This window comes from Tinamus guttatus, unplaced genomic scaffold, assembly GCF_059628265.1.
Source record: "Tinamus guttatus ecotype Peru unplaced genomic scaffold, ASM5962826v1 Tinamus_guttatus_pri_ptg000125l, whole genome shotgun sequence".
NCBI lineage: Eukaryota > Metazoa > Chordata > Aves > Tinamiformes > Tinamidae > Tinamus > Tinamus guttatus.
In genome coordinates this window covers 6,692,521-6,705,364 of record NW_028288659.1, presented here as the reverse complement: position 1 = coordinate 6,705,364, position 12,844 = coordinate 6,692,521, and the positions used below count along the sequence as shown (strand labels likewise).

General features: G+C 36.3%; 1 protein-coding gene across 1 annotated transcript in view; it reads right to left on the bottom strand.

The window, feature by feature from the left end:
* PARPBP (PARP1 binding protein) overlaps window positions 1–12,334 on the bottom strand; it is a 40,591-nt gene extending 28,257 nt beyond the window's left edge. The window contains exons 1-5 of the mRNA XM_088521662.1: window positions 12,185–12,334; window positions 6,257–6,484; window positions 4,688–4,798; window positions 2,889–3,059; window positions 1,327–1,481 (exon numbers count right to left, since the gene is read on the bottom strand). Of these exons, the coding sequence (XP_088377788.1) occupies window positions 1,327–1,481; window positions 2,889–3,059; window positions 4,688–4,798; window positions 6,257–6,484; window positions 12,185–12,334 (815 nt within the window). The remainder of the gene's footprint in view (window positions 1–1,326; window positions 1,482–2,888; window positions 3,060–4,687; window positions 4,799–6,256; window positions 6,485–12,184) is intronic.
* Window positions 12,335–12,844: the final 510 nt, after the last annotated feature.

Sequence of the window (12,844 nt, the reverse complement as noted above, 5' to 3'; positions counted from 1 at the left end):
ACCTCAATCTCAGAGACATAGCAATGCTGCACAGGTAGGTTGTACATTTTGGCTTTAGATTTCTGAGCAGGCTTCTAAAAACTAAGTAACCGAAAACTTTTGTTGTACTATTCCTTTCCTCCCACTTCTTAAGACTACAGTAGCAATAGCACTAAAGAGATATACTGAGTAACACTGCTTCTTCTGGAGTTCATAACAACTGTCAAATCTGTCTGTCTTCAAGACATACAGACAGTCCCCACTCACATAGCTTATTAAACACTTCAGAGGGAAAAACATAATGGTTTATTTTTGCTCATGAATGTTGTGAAGGTTTCTAAGCTGTAGCACAGTCGGACAGTCTGTGAAAAGTGAAAAATTTCAGCCTACCAATGAAAACTCTTTCAAGACAGACAGACAGACAACTGAATACTGCTTTACTCTAACCACTGAGCTGCTACATATCAAACAAAAACATTAATGACAGTACTTCACATCTCACAGTTACAAAACCTCTGCACAGCCCAGCAACAGATACTAGAAACAAAATAGAAGTTCATCTGGCTTCTATTCTTGGTCAGTGATACACCAACACGCCTCAACCAAAGTTAGTTACAACTAAACATATATGTGCAACCTAATGAATGTACCAGGAAAAATAAATAAATAAATAGGTCTTTCTGGCACAAAAATGATAAAATTACTGCACATAAATATTTTTCTATTTCTTATCTTTATAAATGTGTATTAACAAAGGGAAAGCACACATTAGATATTAGGTCAAAAATTCCTTTGATTAAAAACGTAGAGAGCACACCTCTAGCATCCAGGAGTTCAAATGAAAGAACAAAAGAAGCATGAGGAAAAAAAAAAGCAATCTAAATCTAATCAGTAATTTACTTAATGCATATGGTTTTCTTATAACGTTTTGTTTTGAGCTGCATGTGGATTAGGCTCAATTCAAACTTAAAAAAAAATAAACAAACTCTTTAGCATTGAGAACAAGACTGTTATAACTCATTTGCTGAAATTCTCTATAATGCTTAAGAAATGTTTACCTTCCTATTCTAATGCCAATGCCAGCACTTACCATCTGGAATTATTACATTGTACTCATGCTTCTCTCTAAATTAACATAGCATTTATAAGGCATCCTAAAAAATAACCTCAGGACTCAAAAAATAAGTCAAATACTCGATACTCAAAACGAAAAACTTCACAACAGCCCTCCCAAGAATATTCCTACACAAGGCTGGATAACCATCATAATCATCAGCTTTAATATCAAAAGAAGAATATGGACATGGAGGAAAAAATAAAGCTCTCATGACAGACAGATTCTGTTACCTTGGATCCAAGACTTCACCAACAATTTCTTCCAGCTTGTCAATAAAATTAACAAAACTTGTAAGCCCCTTTACATGGATTTTTAAAGGATCAAATAATGAAGTTTCATAGCTTTTTCCTCCAAGTTCTACCATTCGGATAAAAGATGTTGCCGTCTATTAACAGAAAAAAAATGTTTTGAAATATGAAACAGTAGACCTATCTAACACAATCTTATTTTTGAAAAAGTGATCCTCTCTCTATGAACATACAACAAGCGTATCCAAATTAGCTGAGAGCAGAAGTAATCTGAAACCAATAGAATGTCTCTTAATGATAAAATTTTTACATCTCGCCATAAATACTTGCAAGATTGATACTTAGCAGTGCAGTATGCAAAATCCACAAAACAAATGAAAATGAACTAGCTGGTTTGATATTTTATGCTGGATTTTTGTCAAGACAAGAAAATTTTATTAGCACAGGGTATATTTTTTAATGTTGCTGTTTAAATGCATGTGCCGACCTCACAAAAACTATTCTATTCAGAGTATAGCTCATGACCTGAGAACTTTTTTCAAGGTTCTCAGTAGTGCAGTTGTGTTTTTATTTTGGCCTTTTTTTTTTTTTTTTTTATAAGAGTTGCCAATAAAAGCAATATATGTCCAAAACTTGTGAAAAATTAAGATAGTTAAGGCTCCTATCATCATAGGCACCCACTTCTGACAGCTTCCATATATTTCATACATAATTATGATCATGAAAACAAGAGATCTCCCCAAACCAGAACAATAAAGCATAACACTTCAAATTTTAAGGCAGTCAGAATAGTTTCTATTTTTTTTAGTTTCTCTAGAAAATTGACAGAAAAGGTGATAATCCATTTTGCTTGATACAAATACAGTAATATCAGTTCCACAAACGAACCTTACTTTCAGGCTAAACAGCTAAATTAAAAAGCTCTTAGGACTGGAAAAAGTACAACTGAAATTACTCTAGCAAAAGTAAAAAAAGTAAAGTAAACCTGCCAGTATTCCTGTCTTTGTGTTAAAGATTTCCTGTGGATAAAGTATGGTGCATAAGACCTTGCCTTCCCAATGGAAAATATTTTGGCATTGCAAGACTCTCAAACACAGGAATGTCAGAAAAGAAGGCTTCTTTACAGTGCAGAGAAGCTTCCGCTTTGATAACTCTGAGTAAGGGGTAAGAAATCTAGTCCAAATACATGCCTTTTTTTTTTTTTTAAATAAACACAATCATATAATAATAACAGAGCAACTGGAACTTAAATAGTTAATCCCACGCTTGAAATTTCACACATTTTCCATCTTCATTCAACCTGAGGATTCAAATCTGATAATGCAGTTGTTTCAGCAACAGTTTTATTGCTGACGTTTGTTACACACAACTCACCGTGCATGCAAAATTTCATTCTTTTGAATATCAGACACAACAATGGTTCTTGAGAATTCACTCATTTAATTCTGATTGTTTTTGAGATAGCACCATGCTCAGTAAAATTAAATAAGAATGCCCCGAACTCCATTTAGATTCTTCTAGCAAGCTTCATTTGAGACACATACCAGAAAAATTGACATTTTTCTCTTTTGTGAGGCATGCTTCAGATTAGTAAAGGCTTCTCTACCAAGTCCTCTATCCGGAACATTTAGGATATGAGCCAATGCCAGATCATTCTTAGAATTCACCAACAAGCTTAAATAGGAATAAACAAACTTCTTTGCCAAATGTGCCACCTGCATAAGAAAGCATCACACTAATTAGTCATCACAATGCTAAATTGTGTTCTATTTTTTAAAGAGCTAATACATACTAATACGACTTTTGGAAATGTAAGAATTTCACCTTGCATAATTTCAAAGTAATCCTCTATGTATCAGGATTCCAGAAATACTAACTGAAGCAAGCATGATGAACATGCATTAAAATTTACATATACCATATTGAATATTCACAAAATATTTTTTATGATCTTCAACTACCAAAATTGGCTGTCAATTTCTATTTTGAATTTTCTATTTCAATCTATCTTTGCAGATAGTCCTCTTCTATCCAAAGGCAAAATATCAGCACAATTAAATCACATAAAGATCTTCTATTAACTTCAACTAGGGCGAGATTTTAGACTCTCCACCAGCCACCCCTCAGATTTCTTCACCTTCATTCTTCTCCCCTCCTCTCTTCCCCTCTCCACCCTAACAACCACAGGAATTTAATCACAAAAACTCCACTACACCAAACTTAACATTAAAATTATTTTTGCTGTACTGGATGCAGAACACTGCCACAAACAGTCTCAGAATGTAAGAATTTCAATTTTGTCACACACATGACCATTTATGAAAGGAAAGATAGTTTGAAAACCTGTGCCTCACTCAACAGGAAATACAGGGTAAAAAATGTAGACAGTCAAAATATGCTGGTATGCGGTCTGAGGAAAAAAGAAGAAGAAAAAAAGAGAGCAAGAAATAAAGAAATAAAAAGAATAGAAATAAAAGAAATAAAAAAATATTTTTATTACACATCGCAAAGTTTTATCATTAGGTAAACCATAGGGTGGTTGTAGTAGGATTATCTAGGGAAGAACCATACCAACAAATGCACAAGTGACAAAGAACCTTTGGGGCAACCTGGTGTTACACCCTTCAGAAGATGTATACTTGCTTATTCAGCCCTATTTTCTGAATTGTACTCAAGAACTCTGCTGAAACTGCCTCTTATCATGAGGATAAGGATCACAAGTTTAGAAAGGGCTTTAGTGTTTCAGGCACCTGTTATACAGTTTTCTGAGATTCGTGTTTTAAGGTACTGAGAAAGTCAGAAAAGAGAATCCAGTATTCCCAGAAAGTTCTTAGTCCTCTACTGGGGAGATCTTGTTTGCTTTGCTACATCTACCAATACTCTTGCTGTTAAGATTTCTTCTCCACTTAATAGAATATGAGCTAACAAGTTCCAGTCCAGGAAATTTACTTTGCTTATAACCTGTATGCAGCATTGGGCAAATCATGTGACTCTTGGTGAAGGCAGCATTTTAAAAACAAGTGGACTTGCAAATACACATGTGTATATATATATATATATATATATATATATATATATATATTCCCCCTGGTATTGCAAGCTGGATTAAGTCTACATCAAGTGGCTACTTTTGCAGGGCTAGTTTCTACAGTGCACATTTGTGCACTCAGCCTTGTGTACACACCTGCATTACACAGAAGTGATAAGAGTTTGAATATATGTGCACTACTTCAATCCAGCAATTTGACTAGGAATAATTGAAAAAATAAACTGTGTTATAATCCAATTTGTGTTAATTTTTGCATATATACAGAAGAGTACAAAAAAAAGAAACAGCTTTTACCTTCACATTTTCCTGGTCCTGTCTGTTGACAGGTGTAGAAGGAGGAGAGACAACTGAACCATTATTTTCTGATACATTCATTACACCAGAAATAAATTCCAACATTTGAACCTTTAATAAAAAAAAATGAGTAAACGTAAATCTGAAAATGAGTGAAAAGTAAAAGTAGTATTTAAAGCTAGCAAAACTACAACTTCCTCCAGTCTGCTAGTGCTTTCAGGTTAGAAGAGCCTCTACAAGCTACTTTTTTCATCTTTGAAAGTACAACTGTTTTAGGAGAGCAATGAGGTACAGTACTGAAATTAACTTCAAAAAAATCTCATATAGGAATTTAAGACATTCACACTAAATGCAGCTGCTTATCTTTGGGCAGAGCTTTTAACACTATTATACATGCTGGTTAGGAAGAGCTTATTAATCTTCTAATCTTATATCTTCCACATAAGAATAGCAAAAAAAAAAAAAAAAAAAAAAATCAGCTTTCCTGCTCCACTTCAGTCCTTCTGACAGTCTCTTTTATGTCTATTATAAGATTGTTTGAGTGTAGGGTCACTGAAGCTTTAAAGTAGGCAAGCTTGATAAAAACCTCTGCAGGTCCTCAACTCAGACTCCAGAGATGACATTCCACATGCTGTCTGCACAACCTCTTGCAATATTTGACCACTTTCATGATTAAAAGATTTTTTCATCCTTACTAGGGCTGGAAGGTAAACTCTTGTGTTTTAATCATGGCGTAAATATGTTCTATTACTTAAATAACTTCCCTCATATTAAAACAACCATCTAATTGAACATGACACAAACTTAAAAGATGAAAGAATAGTAATTTGGTTATGTTTACAAACGCAGAGTGAACACTAAAAACACAGAATCAAATAATTTGGTGTAACTGTGTTTCTCTTAAACATATTCTTAAATTGATACTTGCATTTTGATCTGATAGATCAAAAAATTCATCGTATTGCTAGAGCCAAAGGATTGAAATTACACTACAATTTATCTAGCCTAGAGCATGACCTCACATACAGTACTAGCAGAACATTTGCAGAACATTTAAGTAACAAACTATGAAGATGGTTGACTGAAAGGTTGAAGAACAACCTCTTTTGGTGACTGGAAAAAATCTAAAATGGAACTACATATAGCGTGGGCACTTTTGTTTAAGAGTGTGATAATTTTAAGGTAACAAGTATTACACACATTTTGACTGAATATCAATATATAATCCAATCTCCAACACATATTTTAATCACTAAGTGTTATTCTACTTTTATCAAATATCTACGGTCCATTTCTCAACTCTGTTCCTGAAAGACAGGGACATTCTTAAAGAGCAGGTATCAGAGTCATCCATCATCCTGATACAGAGAAAAAAAAAATGAATGAATTTAAGAACTCTTTAAAAGATTTAACAATCTAAACTCATGTTCCACTCTATGCATGTTCCACTCCATCTCTATGCAGAAAACGAATGTGAATAATTTAGTGGTTTTATTCGCATTTTTAGCATATTGTAAATTCATATAGACATATATCAAAACAACATTGGAGAACAAACAAAATACTTACGGGGGTTATGCTTTCATCTTCAGACACGAGTGCAAGTTCGTAACACTTCTGATAAATGTCTATTAGATCCAACATATTGCTACTTGCTAAAAAGGTATCGTAGGCTTTCTTTTGGTCAGCATAATTTTCAGGTTCTTCTATGTTGCATGATAATCCCAATTTTCTATGTAACAAGTATTTCCAAGTTTCCAGCACATCACTAAGTGATACTGTGAAATCTCCATGGTGCTAATATAAGAGGAAAAAAGTAGAAGCATCGTTTTGTATTCAGCATAGTTTAAAAGAAAGTTTGAAACAAGCATGTGTTTTTAATATATTTTAAATCTTGCTATAAACTAAATATGTAATCTAGTGTAATTTACTTGTAATCTTACTTGTAATTTACATAATCCTACTTGTAACTGAAGTTTTTTCGCTGTCTTGGCTTTACAGTTGTCTTTTGGAATACGTAGTCTTTGACCCTGATCTTTAAATAACAGGTACACATATTGAACTTTACTCACAAGAAAATACATATTGCCTTTAGTATGACTAATGCGTACATGAAGTTAAGTATTTGCAGAAATATCTTTCAGTATGGATGGCATTTGGTAACCCAAAGACAACAAATATATCTCTATTAATCTGCTTCAGGCAGTGTATCTAGGAAAACACAAGTCCCTGAAAAAAAAAATCCTAGGTGAATATACTTGTATTTTAGTATGAAGTAACTAGTGCTGCTGTATATATCTAACAAATACTGTAGAGCAATAGAATGAAAAGTAAAAAGTTCTATCAACATACATCTAACTACATACCTTTTAGTACCATAGCCACATATACAGCACATGCTGCAAACATATTTAGTTTCTGGTTCACTTTCCCTGCCAAAATGATTACATTATATTCCTTTATAACTCCTGCCACACCCAATTCAGAAAGGAAAAAGAATTACGGCTTGGCAGTAAATTAGAATCTTAAAACAACAAGAACAAAAACATCTGACAACATTGAGAGAGGAAAGTTCTGTACATATTCGGTAGGTAGGAAAAAAAAGACACCAACCAAAGACCTAAAAATCATGCTGAATCTGCATATTACTTTGTCATATAGTTTAAAAACACTTGTCTCAAAATAGAGTTATAACAAATGCCTCTACTATTTAACATGTAAAAGTTTGCCAAGCAATTACGCCTAAACATTGCTGAGGTAGCGAACACATAAATGTAAGCAATAGTTTGCAGTTTTGTTGCACAGAAAGGTAAGAAATGTTTAAGTCTTCTGTTCTGCCACTGAGAGACCAAGAACAAGACGGATTTTACATAATCTGCTGCAATGTTTTTCCCAAGTGATGCAATGAGTTTCCCAGGCTGAGCTCCAAAGAGAGCTGTGAGTACTGGGGCTGGGACCTGGGGAATGGTTGTGCCCCTTAGTTGAAGCGGCGCCGTAAGCACCTCAAGCTTCCCCGGAGTGTTTGCAAGGTCCTGCACCTGGGGAGGAATACAGTAGCAGTATTCCAGACACCAGTACAGGCTGGGGACTGACCTTCTGGAGAGCAGCTCTGCAGAGAAGGACCTGGGCATCATGGTGGACGACAAGTTGACCATGAGGCAGCAGTGTGCCCTCGTGGCCAAGAAGGCCAATGGGATCCTGCCCTACATCAAGAAGAGCGTCTCCAGTGGGTTCAAGGGAGGTGATCCTGCCCCTCTACTCAGCCCTGGTGAGGCCACATCTGGAGTATTGTGTCCAGTTCTGGGCTCCACAGTACAAGAGGGATGTGGAGCTGCTGGAGAGAGTCCAGCTACACGGACGATCAGGGGCCTGGAACATCTGCCCTATGAGGAGAGGCTGAGGGAGCTGGGCCTGTTCAGCCTGGAGAAGAGAAGGCTGAGAGGGGACCTGAGCAGTGTCTATAAGTACCTCAAGGGAGGCAGTGAGGAGGATGGTGCTGGCCTCTTTTCACTGGTGGCCACTGACAGAACTAGAGGAAACAGCCAGAAATCTGAAGCATCAAAAGTTCCACAGGAACTTAAGAAGACCTTTCTTGACAGTGAGGGTGACAGAGCCCTGGAACAGGCTGCCCAGAGAGATTGTGGAGTCTCCTTCTCTGGAGATCTTCAAAACCCGCTTGGACGCAGTCCTGTGCCACGTGCTCTAGGTGACCCTGCGTGTGCAGGGGGGTTGGACTAGTTGATCTCTAGAGGTCTCTTCCAACCTTAAGCATTCTATGACTCTATGAATCTATAATGCTGTATGTATTCTTGCTTAGGAAGCAGAAATATGCAAAGAACTTAAGTTGCTAAAAATGGATTGGCTAGGGGGCTAGAAGAGTGACCTCAGGGCAGAATGGCAAAGTAAGGTGAAGCAACTATAGCAGGCAGGAACATATAGCAGAGTATGCTTCACAGAAGCTTAGTTCAAAATAAGCAACTGAGCCATATGGTTTGAGCCGCAATCTGAGTGATGTGTTACTAAAAAAAAGTGGGAAGCAAGCAAGGTACAAGCAGTTACCTCACCAAGGAGCAAGAAGACAGGACTTTATTTGTTATACTTTGAGAAAGTAATTAGATATACTATATAGCCCTAATTTGCTCCTGAAATTGTTCTTTCTTCTTTCACAACTCAGAGTGGAGAAAAGAGGGGGAAAAAAATTTAAAAATCACTTCACCTAACACAACATCAGATATTTCAAGTTTTCCAATTCTGGGATAGGCAGTGTCTACTAGAAACCGAAATAAATCTGAACCTGTCCCTTGTTGCTGCCAGTAGAAGAGATAGGTGTGATGTCAAAAATTAAAGGCTGTCACACTGGGCAAGTCAGAAAAACAATTTCAATCTCTAACCTATATACAGCAATAGGTTACAAGGGGGAAGGATTAAAAAAACGACAACAAAAAAAGATGTTTTTCTGACCTTGTTTTGAAACAAATCCCTCCAGGAGTAGCAAGCCAAAATACTATTTTAACACAATATCTAATCTCTGTAGATCCTTATGAGGAAAGATTAGGAAAGATATGAGGAAAGATTTTGATTACTGCTGAAAAAAATATTTTAAGTCCAAATAAAATTGCACTCCAGATATCAACTTACATGATCAGATGACTGAGTGCTCACTGTGACAGTGTATTCTACTACTTACGCAGTCAATTGTCAAGCATCTGTGGTTTAAGGAGAGGAGATAGGGACGTAGTATTTTGCAATAGGCATTGGTCAAATCTTTAGTGCTTTTATTCCATGATAGACAGTAGAAGGATTGAGTTTCATAGGCACGGAGAGAGCAAAGCATTAGAAAGTCTTGACTACTCTTTATTTTTGCAGTATTGTCAACGTTCTAACAAAGCAGCTTGTATTTTGTTAAAAAGTTGTTTCAAAACAGTGCTATGTATTTTAGTGCACCATGTTCTCTCCTAGCAAACAAGAGGTCACTATAGACTTTCAAGACTTCGGTGTTTAACCAGCATCCAGGAGTTGCCTCTAGCTCTGTTTTTCCAGGCATGCTTCTAGACTGTTCTTGACTTGGGAGATTCTGCAGTCCAGCAATCTCTACCGAGTCCTACCGAGTCCTGCCTGCATGCATATGCTCTCTGATAACAGGAGGGTTCCCAAACTATGGTATATTAAGAGCACTCAAGTAGGATAAAACATTTTTTGGAATAAGTTTCCAATTCCAGCAAGAGCTGATAGTGCTGCAGGCAGGTTTAGAAATTGGCTTACAAATAAAAGTGCATAGACATTTAACACTTGTTAGATTGTTATCTGCCAGAACCAAAGCCAGTGAAATTCTGGGCCAAGAACCCAGAGTTAGAAAAACTTTTTTAGGTAGAAGGAAGGCCAGTGGGAAAAGCAAAAAGCATCCAGGCCAAACAGGAGAGGTATGGAGTTGTACTGTCCTGTTCAAGGAGAACTGGAAGCTAAACTGAGTATGGAACAGTAAAACAGTAAATACTTGCAAGAATATGATCCTAAAACAGGCAGTTAGAAAGTAAAAATTGTGTCCAGCTAAGCAATAAACTCTACTATTCCCAATAGTGTTGGGAATTTGTGTCAAAATCAACACTATCAACTTTTCTGATAATAAAAACAAGATAGGAATTTTAGGATCCTCTGCTTAGTAGCAAAACAATCTTGTTTCCTGTTCGAACCCACGAAGTGGGATCTAAAATATTACAGAGGGAGTTGAAATTCTATTGACAGGCCAGGCAGGAGTGTGTTTTAAGATTTAAGTGGAGAAAGCAGTGAGAGTTTTAACACTGTTAAAAATTCACAGCACAGGAATATGAGAAGCATTATCTTATCTATTTATGATTTGGTCTCACATCATATGGCAAAGATAGCAAAACATTTTCAAAAAACATTCATTGCTTCGGTCTTTGAACCATTGAAACAGCATCTCTCCTTAGCACTACTACAAGATGTTGCAAAAAATTGGTAGCATTCTCATATTACAAAAACACAGAAGATACAACATTAGTCCTTTAAACTAGTGTAAAACAACTTTGAATTATTTATTTGCCATATGGAAGCAAGAAGATTTGGGAAAATATTTTTTTTTAAAAAAAAAGCTATATTTTGAGCAAAACTAAGTATTCTTCACACAATGTACCAAACACGCTCATGGAAGCACAGGGTCCACAGACCAAAACTGATTTCACACAGAATCAGCAAGACAGAAACACCAGTTGCTAAAGGGAGAATATATTTATAAGAATACTACAATCTTTTTCTCCAGTCTGACAGCCCTAACCCCAGAAAACAATTACAAAACATTTAACAAGTCTGGGAAGTCAAGTTCATATACATAGGTTGGAAAAGAAAGGAGGAAAGTGGATTAAGGTAGCTCTCTGGGGAAGGAAAGTGTTAATTTATAGCCTGCTAGGGAAAGAAAGAATGTGCCATAAGACATCATCTTTATTAAACTTATTTTTGTCATTAAAAAAACAAGAACAAAAACACACGTTTTATGTACCAGATCGGTCTTTGGAAAATGTTTAGTAGTTTCTCCTTTAGAATCAAAGGCATCAAATACAGCAATTACCTCCACAGTAATTTATCAGTTCTCCGTGTTAGTTTATTTTGATGCACAATCATTTTTTTAGCTTTAGCTACCATATGTATTACAAGGGCATGGGGATCCTGGCTGAAACATTATGGGAAACACAACAGAGAATCCTGGACTTGCAATGTTTATGCAGTAGTTAGTGTTTACAGCAGGGTGAAGGGGTTGGCCGGTTTTATATTTATTTTTTAAACAAGGATGCGTCTATTCCCTGCAATTTAGATTAAGGAGGTTTTTCTATGATGAATTCACTCAAGTGTCATTTCTCCTCTCCATCATTTGATGTCTTGTGCCCCTGCAGAGACACAATTCCTAGAAGTAGTGATTACTCTCACAGCGTGCACACAGAGGTCTTAGTCTGCATCTGAGGGTGTTCAGGAAAGAATTCAGCCAAGAACACACTGCCACAAACACTACTCCTGGGGCTACACCCAACTAGCCTTACATTCGCTCTTCTTATGTTAAGCCCATAGATTTTTAGCAAAAAGATAAAAAGGAGAGCCTTGAAATGGGCAATGGGACAAATATATTTTCCTGATGAGATAAATGCATCCAAAACTGCCATAGTTCTCCCACTCTGATCTACCACAGAGAAGACATATTTGATGGAAATGAAGTTATATGACCAAGCAAAACACAGTAGTATTTAATTTTCAAGATCAGAAATCAAGCATATGCTTGCAAACACTTCCCTTCTCCCATCTTACTTTTCTCCTCTACCAAACTCTGATTAAACAGGGTGCCTAATCATACTAATTTTAGTATCTTGCTAACCCTCAATTAAAATAAAATTGAAGTGTCCAACATCACTGATTCTTGCAGTAAAGAAGGGTAGTAAATGAACCTACTTCAAGTCACACTAGTTGCCAATACCATAATGAAAGAACACTAACCTGCTTATTGACTTCAGCCATGGACAGCTGTAGTACCATCAGCATGCAATCTGCTCCACATACTGTAGTTCTTTCCGAGTTTGAAAATAGGGGCCACTGTCTTCTGAAACATCTGATCAAGTTCAAAATCTTCTGCTGGAAAACAATCATTTTCTAGAGCAGAACATATAGAATTAAGATAAATGAAAATGAACGTAACTTTGCAAGTAAGACTTACAATATGTGCTTATATATGAGCAATCTGTGCTTATATATGAGATGTCTTCATGAACGCCCATTGGCCCCTTGCACATTGCGCTAACCTAAAAGCATTGTCACACACAACATGGTCTTTGTCTCCGAGAACAGACAGTCTAGGTGCCCCAGGGAAAGATACAAATTTCACTGGAAATAATTTGCTTTCTGCCCTATCTGCATGCACTATCCCACCAGAACAATCTCTATCGATATGCTTTAAGTCAAGAAACATGCGATTTAGTAGTGTTTCTAAAAATTGCTGTGAAAGACACTACCAAATACTTTTGTTGCTATATTAAAAAAACCCTTTTTAAAAAAAAAAACTCCAAAATAAGTTTTGATCTCTCTTATTTCCTTTAGAGATGAGTTCAGTAACAATTTTGTATTTGTCTATAGGGTGCTCTAGTCTTTCCCAGACTTCCT